An 11,875-nucleotide genomic window follows, 5' to 3' on the forward strand; every position below is an offset into this window, starting at 1 on the left:
CCTCCCCAGTTACCTGAGGTGGACACTCTTGGTGCACCCCCTTGTGGGCTTTGTGCACAGTCTTGTTGTAGCTATGGCTTGGTTGCTGTAGAATCACTGGGAGGAATTGACCTCCCAGCCAACTGTCAGTGAGAATCAGCTGTGTCTGCAGTGGGGGAGCGTCTGTCAAAACGTTCCCATTTTAAAGAAAGTAGCTGCTACCCTTTCCTAGGGAATCCTTGAGCTTTGGGCTCTGGAATTAACTGGGGGGAGGGTTGGATCTATACCCTCCCTGATCTGGGCTCCCTGTTCTCTGAGCTGCTGCTGTCGCCCCTTAGGTTCGCAGAGATGTCCAAAGCTGAGAAGAATGCCATCTCCCCTCGCTTCCGGGCCCTGCGTGAGTTGCAGGAATACTTTGGCGGCCTGATTTCTAAGAATGATGATGAGCATGCTCAACGGGGATCTGGGGAGGGCTAGCCTGAAACCTCCATCAGGCAGGCACCCCCCAAGTATGTCCTTTAGGGTTACCACTTCCTGGGGGTGTTGAGATTGACAGCCCCACCAGACCAGCCTCACCAGTCTGGAGGAGCAGATGGCTGTTTGGAGGAGCTTTGGGCAAGGGACACCACTGGTCTCTGCTGCAGCCTCCAGGACCCGAAAGGACCTCAGGCATTACATGGGCCCTGACAGGGTTTGGGGGAGAAATTCTCAGTGTGTTTTAAATCCGGCAAGGAAAAATTCTGGAAGGCACTCCAAAATAAACTGGATGTATCTGCTTTGAAATCTGCCCCAGGCGGGTGTCTGTCTCCTGAGTCCCTTTTGGCAGGAGCAGGAGACCTCTTAGGTGGAAGGGGAAGGGGTGTTGGTGGGACAGGACAGCACTGTGTCCAGGTTGTTCGCATGCCCTTGCTGGCTGGGGTGTTACATCGTTCCTTTCATTCTTCAAATCTCAGGTCAAGGGCTGACCTTTTCCATGCCAGATCCATGCTGTTCACCCACCCATCGAGTGACGCCAATGCCCAGCTGGTCTCCAGGGTGTTTGCTGGGTTGGGAGTGGGCCGTGTGGGAAGTCTAGTGCTTTTGCTTTGTGGGGTTATACATCAGAACAGCTCAAATGTTGGCTTATGATTATAATTCCAAACTCATTTAAAAAATATACATAGAGCCCTAGCTGGTTTGGCTCAGTGGATAGAGTGCCTGTGGACTGAAGGGTCCTGGGTTTGATTCCAGTCAAGGGCACATGCCTGCGGGGTTGTGGGCTCGATCCCCAGTGGGGCGTGCAGGAGGCAGCCAATCAATGATTCTGTCATCATTGATGTTTCTATCTCTCCCTCTCTGAAATAAACTCGCTGAAATAAATGATGTGGGGTGCTGGGGACTTGCCTGCTCCTCACTTGGTGATTCTGAACATGACATTCCCATCCCCGCTGCCTCCCTCCCCCCGCCACTCAGGGGATACGCAGGCTACTGGGGAGGGGGCTCCAAAGGCTCATGTGCCACATGGGTGGGGCAGGTATATGCAACTTGCTTGGGGCAAGGCATCCCTGTTTGTTACTCAGCTCCTTCCCGAGTTCTGTCCTGGCACAGTACACTCTGTCTCCCTTCTTTTAACTTTAGTACTCATTCCCCACAAACAGCATTGCTTGGCTGGAGGGTGAGGTGTCTTGGTTGTGCCTCAGTCTCCATTCCCCCTATCAGTGCACAAGCCCCCACCCCATCTCCCACTCAATCATCCATACATCTGATTTCTACCAAGCGGAAGGTGCCATCTCACTGCTGGGTTGCATTCCTCACATATCTGAGATGTTTGAGCATCTGTGGCCATTCCTGTTAACATTTTGGGCCCCCCTTCCCTGTTCACAGCCTTTGCCTCTATCAGAGTCACTGTTGGTTTGTAATAATTCGTTGTATATCTAGGTCTTAGTTCCTTTTTAGTTTTAGATGCAGCAGATGTCTTCTCATCTGCTCTTTTGGTCTATGGTGTATTTATTAAGTCAGTCCTAAAAGGTGATGTGATGGAGTGTCTGTGAGACAGTGCTCTGCCTACCACTGCTGCTGCTCCCAGGTACGTACAGGGGCGCTCCTCTGAGCCTTAGACCTGTGGTCCCTGTTTCCCCCTGCCTGCTGCCACTGTCATGGGTCCTGGCCAACCACCAAATGGCCAAGCCAGAAACATGGTACCTTCTCCCCTCCATCAGAGCGATCCCCACCATATGGTTTCTTCCACTTCCCTTGGTCCCCACCAGTAATGCCCTGATGCAGGGTAGCCCCTGCCCTACCCTACCTTCCCTACTTAGAATCTACCCAGCAGACCAGATAGTTCAAAACTGCCAGTCTGACCTACACACCTGTTTTCAGTCTCCGATCAGGCTGCTCTGCAACTGTCTCTGAGAGCCAGAGCCCTTTGTTGTCAGTCCCGCTAATCTCCCCATGCCAGTCATGCTCTATACTAGCCCCAAGCCCTCTCCTCAGGGTCCTCACACAGTCTGTTCCCAGACACTTCCCCTGTAGGTTCCTGGAAGCACAAAGGCCACCTGGATCTTCACATCCCTGTTGGGCCAATATTCACTGTGACAGCACAGAAATGGCACTCTAGCCCTAACCGGTTTGGCTCAGTGGATAGAGCGTCGGCCTGCGGACTGAAGGGTCCCGGGTTCGATTCCGGTCAGGGCATGTACCTTGGTTGCGGGCACATCTCCAGTGGGGGGTGTGCAGGAGGCAGCTGATCCATGTTTCTCTCTCATTGGTGTTTCTGATTCTCTATCCCTCTCCCTTCCTCTCTGTAAAAATCAATAAAATATATTAAAAAAAAGAAAAGAAATGGCACTGTACACATATGGATCCCTTTTATGCCCCTTCCCCACGGCACTCAGGTGGCCCTCAGAGGCTGGGGCAGGCTACAGGGGTGAGACAGCACATAGCAGCATAGAAACAGGAGCTTTATTCTCTAATGTGCATACAGCAGATTCCTTATACAATCAAGGAAATGGTTTCTCTTTCAGACATCTCTTTTATCAAAAGAAAATCCATCCTACTTAGTTCCACCCTGGGCAGAAGCTGCCCTGAGCAGTTTTGACCCAAAGCAAAAGGCAATGGGAAGTATAGGCACACTCCATGGAACCCCCACAATGCACACACGCCCTAGGCCTTTGGGACAGCTGTGAGGGGGGCAGCATAGAGCAGCGCTCCAAGACACCCACACCTCCCCACAACAAGTCACAGCCGGGCTAGGAAGACCAGGAGGGACCCACCAACAGGGTGTGGCCAGGGCCTGCCAGTCAGCAGCTCAGTGGTCAGCGTCCATGGCGTCCAAGTATTTGGCTTCAATGATTAGGGGCAGCAGTTTGTAGCTGAGGAGGGGAGGGAATAGGCAGGAAGGTGAAGATTGAATTGGAGAAGACAGAGGGCCCCATCTCAGCAGCCCCACTCTTCGACCCAGCTGGTCCCACCTGCCCTCTGCCCACCCTCCCGTACCGGATAGGGATCATGGTAATCATGATGAGGGGGAAGATCATCTTCATGTAGGGCAGGGGGCTCATGCCAAAGGCACAGAGCAGCAGCAGCTGCAGGACCTGCAGCCCCGTGAAGTAGTGTATCTTCCTCTGAGGCACCTTCCTGATATAATGGGTGGGTGGGTATGAGGCCTGTGGGTGGGAGGGAACCAGGTGTGGACAGGTCTGATGTGGCTGCATCTCCCACCCACATCCCTCGCTCAGGGCCAGACGCTCACCTGGTCCTTGAGCAGGAGAACCAAACGCTCAAAGAGCTGGTTGGCATCGATGGAGGTGAGGGCAATGTAGAGGAAGAGGCCATAGAGCACAGGCTTAGGGATCCACTGCAGTGGGACGGGCAGCAGCAGGAGGGAGAGGCCCACGAGGATGCTGGCGCCCAGGCTGGTCAGCCGCGTCTCCTTCACGTTCATGATCCTGTGTGGTCCCGAGCACCGCGTCACCTCCAGCCCCAGTCCAAGGGGGCCATGCCCCACCTTGGGTCACTTGTGACTCTCAGGCTAGGGCACTGCAGGGCCACATCCCTCCCAGGGCTATCCCACCTTAGGGCCCCTGTGACTCTTGCCTCAGGCCTCAAGGGGCCACTGTTACACTCACGTGTCATAAACATGCCCGCTCTCCACACGCTGCTCCACCTGAGCCAGTGCCCGCACGTGCAGTGGGGAGTGGGGGTAGGCAGCGTGGATCCAGGGCATCCCAAACAGAGACAGCCCCGTGTTGATGATGGCGATGAGCAGGAGGTCCCAGTGGTAAGCTGTGCCCTTCACCAGCCTGCAGCAGAAAGGCAGGAACATGTATCAGATAGAGCCCCTGTGGACTCCTTGGCGGGGGGGCACCCTGCCCAGCCCGCCCTTCCCCTTCCTGTGAACCTGTTCTCTGGGGCGTTAGCTAAGGCAGCCACCAGGTTCTGCTCGATGAAGAAGAGCATAGAGAGCAGGAAGCCGAGGCCCATGGCACTGCAGATGGCTCCCAGGGACTGCGAGTGCATCTCAGCCATCTTAAACAGGCTCTCACGGGGGTTGTAGCGGAACTTGCTCACTGCAGTAAGATACAGACCCTGCTCCAGCCTGCAGCTCCATGGAGGCCCCCCACCCCACCCACCCCACCCGCATGCCGGTCCAGTCCCAACTCACTCTTAATTTCCTTGAAGCCAAAGGAGCCAATGAGGGAGAAGGTGAGCACGGCGATGGGCAGGGCACAGTCTGACAGGATCTCCCGCACATAGGGGTGCAGGTAGGGGCTGGGGACAGAGGAGGGTGTATCAGCCTGGTCTAGGGGCTGTGTTCCCTTCCCCTCACCTCTAGGCCCCCCTCACCTCTTTTTGAGCTGGTAGAGGGTGTAACCCAGCCAGAGCGTGCCCAGCATGATAAGGAGGCTGAGCACAGCCGTGTCCCGGTGTGGTTGCTCAGGTAATTGGCTGTTCCCTGGGCTCAGTTCCAGCGGGCTGGCCAGGAGGCTGGTGTTGAGGGCAGTGTGGAAGCTGGTGTTGAGGCTGGTGCCTAGGTCCAGCAGGCTAACCAGGGAATTGTGACTTAAGTTGTGATTCCCAAGCTGGTCGCCATAGTAGTACTTCTGGAAGACTATGGACACAGACCAAAAGGCCTCAGCCATCTGGGTTCTGGGAGATGGGGGCCCAGCTTCCTCCTAGATGTGGGGTGAGGGGGTCCTGAAGGAAGAAGGGGCATCTGGGAGAAGTGAGGGGAAGCTGGCCCCATCAGTTTGCCCATCCACCCACTACTCCTACCCCTTGCCGCTGTCCCTCTGCCCTGACAGTGCATCTCACGTGGCCCAGGGCCTCTGATCCTGCCTGGAGCAGCCCTGTCACCCTCTAGCACATGTGGCTGCTGCTCCCCAGAGCACCCTGGAGCACGAGAACAACCTTAGCTTGCATGCTGCTCGACTGTCCTGGCCACAGCCCATAATCCCCCATCTTAACTCCGATCCCTCTACAGCAAGGGGCCATTAGGTAAATACTCACTTTTGGTCATGCCCTTGACAGCATCCAGCACAAATGTGATGGAAATGAACAAGGCAATGATATCTTCTGTTGACCTGCCAGGGGGTGATATGCCTCATAAGATGGGCGTCAGTTGTTGTGGGGGGAAGCTTCCCTGAGCCTCAGTGTGACCGACCCCCCCACCTCCTACTGCCATGAAGAGGACCAGTCCCAGGCTTTTCCCCTTGGGGGAGCCCCATCCCTTCTAGGGTTATAGGACCTCAGAGGCTGGCACTGGCTGACCAGATCCCTGGCCGTGGTCTCCCTCCAGTTCGAAGGCCCCAGCAGTTCAGGGAAGGCCCTGTCACCTCTTGAAAAGACTCATGATCAGGCTGAGGTTGAAGAGGGCATAAACTGCAAGGAAGAAACTGTTCCACAGGCCTATCCATGCATAGAAGGTGTTGAAGTCCAGACTGTAGTCATCGCAGATGCCACGGATCACTGCAGGCAGCAGGACAGGGGTGGGCGGTCAGGACTTGGCCGGGGCCAGGGACCACGGACACCATCCCCCTACCACACAACTCCCACTGCACCGTGAGTGTAGAGGGCCAGAGGCGCAGTTGTCAGCAGCACCACCAACGGCTGCCCAGAGAAGAGCGCATACAGGAGGCCTCCGATGCTCTGCCCAGCCATGCTCTTCTGCACACCTGAGGAAGCGGAGTGATCAGGCAGGCCCTACACCCTGGGCACCCCCCAGCACTCCCCCACTGACCTCCGGTCTCTTACCGATGGCGCCTTTGGTGGTCTCATCATTGAGGGTCCCAAAAGCAATCGTGGGCAGGAGGCAGGCGAAGTAGAGGAACAGAGTGGTGGTGATGTACTTGCCCACAGTCTTGTTTTTCCCGATAATGCCTAGGACAGGACAGAGTTTTGGGGATGCTGGACAGGTATACTTGTTGTCATGTGGTCACACAGGCCGAGCTTCCGGGGACCGCAGAGCACATACCATCAGTGAAGTCCATTGGGTACACGGCGAACCTGCGGGCGAAGTCCTCCCGGATGCCCTTCCCCACAGGGAAAAAATCGTTGTGCTGTATGGGCTATAGCAGGGTGCCTGTTAGCTCTGCGCCCATGCTCTGCAACCCCCACCCAGGCCCACCTTGACCCCCCGTACATGCTGGGATTTCTGGGAGTTGGAGTTTCTGCTGTAGCTCAGTGTGGTGGGGTTTGGAACCTGGCCCATCATGGTGAGCAGTTGTCTCTGATGTACTAGGGCCTCCTTGAATTCTTCCTCTGTGTGGGTCTTCAGGAGTTTCTGGCGGAAGGTGATGTCCAAGAACATGGTGGCAAAGGTGCGCCCCACCTCTGTCGCAGTCTTGGTGCTTTTCTGGGGTGGGAAATAGGGGAATCACATCTGCAAATCATTGTCAGAAAACTACAAGGGTTAGGTTGGGGCAGCCAAAGAAAGGCCCCTATGTTTGAGTAATTTTTAAAAACACCTCTTTTTAGTCAGGAAGGAAATACAACCTTTTGGGCGATCTCTGGGGGAAGTCAGGGCTTGATGAGGACCTAGCAAGATGCTACAGAGAAACCCAGGAGGGCCGAGATGAAGGGACAGGGTAGAATGAGACCTTCAGGTGGGGTACCCCAGCACATGGAAGAAATGCCCCCAAGAAGACAGCCAGGTAGCCTGGAACCCTCCTCTCCAGGAAAGGAATCCACCCCAAGACTCCTCCTCACCATCTTGGGTGGGGCCAGCACCAGGATGACGAATCGCACCTCACAGGAATTCTCCCCCCAGTTCTGCGGGCGAACCAGGCGGCTGATGCACACGTGCCGCCTTTGTAGGGACTTGGAGGTGCAGCTGGCAGGGACAGGGGAGGGCACACTGTTGCCACTGCTGGTTGGGGAACCCCATCCCGAGTGCCTAACTTGGACCCCCAGTGACTTCTGTTAAGGATAAGAAAGATGACCAAATGGGATGGGAATGCTCCCCCTCGCCCCCTGAACTGGGTTGGCCAGCCTCTACAGGGACATGGGATACCTGGCTCCACGGTGATATGTAGGGAGGCCCAATGTGGTGGCCTGGCAACTCACATGATGCAGAGCCATGACTGCTGGTATTGTACTCCTGTGACTGTGGCAGTGACTCCTTGGATGATGTCTGACAGCAGGTGAACTGAGGACAGGGTGTAGGGGGATAGGAGGTCAGCTGGCCCACCTCCCTGACCTCCCTGCCAAGGATGGGAGATGGGCCTTACCTTTACCCTCCATGGGGGCCCCAGCATCAGTGAAGAGCATGGCCATGACCATGTCCAAGTTGCAGTCAGGCTCAATGGTGCGGGGGTTGTAGACTATGCGGAGCACCATGGCCCGCAGCACCTCATCCAGCGAGGTGGCTGTCTCGTTCAGGATGATGCTGGCCCGTGCCAGGAAGCCATCTAGGTCTCGGTGCGCTCGGATCTCTTCCCCGAAGTTCTTTAACTTCAGGTACTGTGGGGACCCCACACAGGCCCATGAGTGAGACCTGGCCTCTCCTTCATGGTGGCCCCTCCCTGGCTGCCGCTTCCCACCAGGACCAACATCCCCTTCCAGAGGGGAAGGCCCTAGCAGATGAGCTCTGGGCTAGTGTGGGTTCCCTGTGTCGTGCGAGAGGGGAGCAGCTTGAGCTATCTCAGGGGAGCAGCCACCTCCAGCCCCGACTATAGGCCCAGGACTCACTGTCTCCTGTCCTGCAGATGGGCCACTCACCTTTCGAGAGGTGTGGAGGAGCCCACAGCCACCAGGCGATTCGCTGTCTGCTAGGAAAAGAGGGAGATGGCTCATGGCACCAGCCCACCTCTTCGGGTCTCTCTTGGTGGACTGGAGCCTACCTGCCCGGTCTCCAGGCCCCTGCCCTCCCCGCAGTCTATCCCCGCTACAACCACCATACCAGCCTTGGTGGGCTGCACCTCGAGGTTGACGTTGACAAAGAAACGGATGCTCTCGCCAGACACAATGGAGGAGTTGACGGTGTTGAAGGCCTCTTCTGTCAGGCTCTCCTCATGGGTTTCAGAGGCATCATCTGTGTCACACTTGAGGTAGCCTGGAGACCCAACCACCACCGAGAAAAAGACACCCCAAGAGGGCCTGGCCGTCAGCGCTACACCCCAAAAGGGACTTCACGACCAAGGAGCTGTTGTCCTGGGCTGTCCCACTTGGTGCACTCTCTGCGAGTGGCCGAGGAGGCCTTGCGTAGGCCAGGAAGGCAGCCTCAGGCCCAAGTGGATAGAGTATATAGTCTTGGCCCCCCCCAACAACTTTCAACCAACATTCTTCAGCTGCAGGAACCAGGGCCTTGCACTATTCTGACCCATATCCTTCAACCAGAAAAAAAATAGGTTCATTCTACAAACTTTGAGCTACGAACATGGTGTAATGACACAGTTAAGACTGCCTAATCCCTGCCCTCCTAGAACTTCCAGGTTACAGGACCCAGACCTGCCTGGCTACCCAGATGGGATCCAAGGGAAGCCAGAGCCACTGCAGTATCCACACCCCTCCTTCCCCACCTCATTGGTACAGGGTCTTAAGGCACCTCCTGCCAGGTAGGGCCTGGGGCAAACCATCAAGGCTGAGAGACAGTCCAGACATCATACAAGACCGGGAAGCAGGAGAGCCTGAGAAATAGAGCAGAGGACTGACAGGGGATAGGACTTGCAGAAGGAGGTCTCCTCTCAGCCTCACCCCCTGGTGGGGGAGGGGCATGCCGTGGCACCTTGGGACTCCCAGAGCACAGAACCCTTGGTCTGCCTCTCAGTTCCTGCAACTGCCCCACAGCACAAGCTCCCGCCTATGGGGAGGTTTCCTGGCGAGGTGCAAATGTTCTCAGCTTCCTCAGGCCCTGCCGGGGCTCCCCACAGCCTCTGGGATCACCGTCTGAGACACACTTCCAACCCTTGTCTTGACCCTTGTCCCTTCAGATCCAGTCAAACCCCACCTCGATGTCTCATGCCTCAAGCCAGTTGGCCAACACCCAGCCATGCCAGCTCCTGCCCCCTGAGTAGAAGGCCAGAGAGCCTTCTTCAAGGCTCACAGAACCCTTCTCCTCTGGCAGTCCTCCTAGGGCGCCGCCTCACACTTGGCCCAGCTGGCACCTCTTACTGACCATGGGTCCCTTTTGGCTCACCACTTGCGGGTGATCCCAGGAAAGGGACCTTTGTAGCTCAGAGCCCACCAATGCCTAACACCTGTGCAGGGACAGGGAAGGGCCAGCAGCATGCCTACACCTGCTGGGCAGTGCTGGTTTCCTCTGCACATCCCAGGCCAGCCGTGGGCAAACTACGGCCTGTGGGCTGGATCCAGCCCGTTTGAAATGAAAACTAAAAATAAAAAAGACCGTACCCTTTTATGTAATGATGTTTACTTTGAATTTACATTAGTTCACACAAACACTCCATCCATGCTTTTGTTCCGGCCCTCCGGTCCAGTTTAAGAACCCACTGTGGCCCTCGAGTCAAAAAGTTTGCCCACCCCTGTCCCAGGCCCTGTCCATGTTGTCCTGTGCTGAGCCTGGGCCCTTTCTGGACAGGAGGTGCTAGGCTTCCCCTGTCAAGGCCCCCATGGACTGATGAACCCGAGGTCTGCACTGCACCTAGATCCCAGAGCAAAGCGATTAGGTCAAAAGGTGTCCTTCTGACTTTTGTCATGGAGCTCATGTCCACGAAAAACTCCCCAATTCCAGGCTTTCTTTGCTTTGACAATCTAGTTCTCAGCCCCAACCTGCCCCAGCTTCCCCTGTCACCCAAAGCATCCATTATTCTCCCGTGCTGTCCCTCACACTGCCCCCTTCTCCCCAGGACCTCCCCAGCTGTCACTACCAGGTCCCTGTAAAGCTCCCTCCTCCATCCTTAGTCCAGCCACATGCCTAACTCGCCTGCCAGCAGCCTGGCACATTCAGTTCTCATGCCCTAGGGACCCTTGGTAAGAGCACATCACCAGTCTGTCCAAGCACTGTCCCACTAGACACCTCTCTGATGGCCCTGCCAGTTCCTGGGTCTGGGCACAGGCGAGGCAGCACAGAGCCATCCCAGAGACAGGGGGAAGGGAAAGTTAGAGAGGAGCTAGCAGGGAACACAGAAGCAGAGTCACATTTCTTTAGAGGGACAATGGCAGCCTCTCCCTCACTGGGCTGGGCAGGGACTGAGGAATGCAGGCATCTAAATCCTTGGCCTCAGGCTGGTTAGATAACCAGAGCATGGTAAAAGTGAACCATGGGACATCACTAGATGGTCTAGATCAGTGGTTCTCAACCTGTGGGTTGCGATCCCTTTGGGGGTCGAACGACCCTTTCACAGGGGTTGCCTAAGACCATCGGAAAACACATATATAATTACATATTGTTTTTGTGATTAATCACTATGCTTTAATTATGTTCAATTTGTAACAATGAAATGGGGGGTCACCACAACACGAGGAATTGTATTAAAGGGTCGCGGCATTAGGAAGGTTGAGGACCACTGATCTAGATGGCAGCCTGCCCTCCCAGGACCACAACACCACCAGAGACCTGCCCGGGTCCAGGCGGTTTCAGCTGCCTCTCTAACCACACCACAACCTCCTTAAAGGCAGGGTCCAAAGGCATGCCAGCACCAGTAGAGGACCACAGACAGGTGGCCGGTGCCAGGGGCACCCAGGTATTGGACTCACACTCCCAGATCCTTTCGATCAAGGAGTTCTCTCTTCTACGCACACACCCATACCTGAGTGTACTCACCTGAATCCTCAAGGTATCCATCCTGCGACATGATGGACGAGTTTTCTGCAAGGAAAGCCAAGAACTGTTACCAGCTCCAACGACCCGCTGTGGACAGTCTCTGGTGCCCACCTGCTCTCCACCCCACACCAACCCTGCTAATTTCTTCTTACCCTTCCCAGGGACCCAACCCAGGCCAACCTCAGAGAAAAAGGAGCAGGGGACAGTAGGAGGGAGGGGCCCGAGAAAGCCACGCCTGTCATTCTTTAGCCCATCCGCTAGGGACTGCCCAGGTGAGAAGGCAGAGATGTTCTCGGCCTGTTTCCTCCAAGGGTCATGAACAGTACCCTGTGAGATAGCGAGGGATTCACTGGTTGCAGAACCCATCAGCCTCCTGGACCGCTGGAAGGGGACCTTGAGGTGGTGGGAGGAGGTCTCCTCCGCCCTCCCCGTATTATCCGCCCCACTTCTCTGGCTTTTCCTTCGCTGCCAAGCCCAATACTTGGGATCGAGCTCTGCTGCGGACACATTGCTCCTCTTGAACTCCTTCCCCCGGGCTGGGGAGCCCCCCACCCGCCTCCCGGCCATCAACACCCATCACACGTGCAGCCCCCAACTTCACGCGCCCGAGCCACACGAAACCGAAGGGGCAACGGCCTCCTCCCCTGGCGCCGCCACCCGCGTCCCGGGCCTCCTGGGAGGCGGGGCCGTGGGCCC

General features: G+C 56.2%; 2 protein-coding genes across 8 annotated transcripts in view; one reads left to right on the forward strand and one right to left on the reverse strand.

Moving 5' to 3' along the window:
- Positions 1–766, forward strand: part of ITPA (inosine triphosphatase) — a 14,791-nt gene extending 14,025 nt beyond the window's left edge. Inside the window, exon 8 of one of the 2 annotated variants that reach the window (XM_006758039.2) lies at positions 318–766. In XM_006758039.2, the coding sequence (XP_006758102.1) occupies positions 318–456 (139 nt within the window). In that variant the 3' untranslated portion in view covers positions 457–766. The remainder of the gene's footprint in view (positions 1–317) is intronic. The other variant, XM_015560251.1, reaches the window with a different exon arrangement.
- Positions 767–2,897: 2,131 nt separating this feature from the next.
- Positions 2,898–11,852, reverse strand: SLC4A11 (solute carrier family 4, sodium borate transporter, member 11). Of its 6 annotated transcripts, none has more exons than XM_015560254.1 (20): positions 11,506–11,852; positions 11,180–11,224; positions 8,357–8,509; positions 8,176–8,225; positions 7,686–7,917; positions 7,522–7,603; positions 7,165–7,288; positions 6,599–6,811; positions 6,431–6,524; positions 6,211–6,336; positions 6,018–6,131; positions 5,793–5,925; positions 5,467–5,540; positions 4,804–5,068; positions 4,622–4,728; positions 4,358–4,526; positions 4,086–4,259; positions 3,710–3,905; positions 3,454–3,594; positions 2,898–3,329 (listed from the first exon to the last, which is right to left on the reverse strand). In XM_015560254.1, the coding sequence occupies exons 1-20, from the start codon at positions 11,744–11,746 to the stop codon at positions 3,303–3,305; spliced, it is 2,760 nt and encodes a 919-aa protein (XP_015415740.1). In that variant the 5' UTR covers positions 11,747–11,852; the 3' UTR covers positions 2,898–3,302. The 6 variants fall into 6 exon arrangements, with proteins under 6 accessions (XP_015415740.1, XP_015415739.1, XP_015415738.1 ...); XM_015560253.1 differs by having other exon boundaries at positions 3,454–3,623; positions 8,176–8,222; positions 11,506–11,849; XM_015560252.1 differs by having other exon boundaries at positions 3,454–3,623; positions 11,506–11,849.
- Between the last annotated feature and the right edge of the window lie 23 nt (positions 11,853–11,875).

The sequence above is a fragment of the Myotis davidii genome, unplaced genomic scaffold, assembly GCF_000327345.1.
Source record: "Myotis davidii unplaced genomic scaffold, ASM32734v1 scaffold32, whole genome shotgun sequence".
NCBI lineage: Eukaryota > Metazoa > Chordata > Mammalia > Chiroptera > Vespertilionidae > Myotis > Myotis davidii.

Coding starts and splice junctions, on each gene's coding strand:
- SLC4A11 (XM_015560252.1), bottom strand. CDS start 11,746: ATGGCCGGGAGGCGGGTGGGGGGCTCCCCAGCCCGGGGGAAGGAGTTC. Junction 11,225..11,505: donor ATCCCTCGCTATCTCACAGG/GTACTGTTCATG, acceptor CTTTCCTTGCAG/AAAACTCGTCCATCATGTCG. Junction 4,527..4,621: donor TGGCTTCAAGGAAATTAAGA/GTGAGTTGGGAC, acceptor ATCTTACTGCAG/TGAGCAAGTTCCGCTACAAC.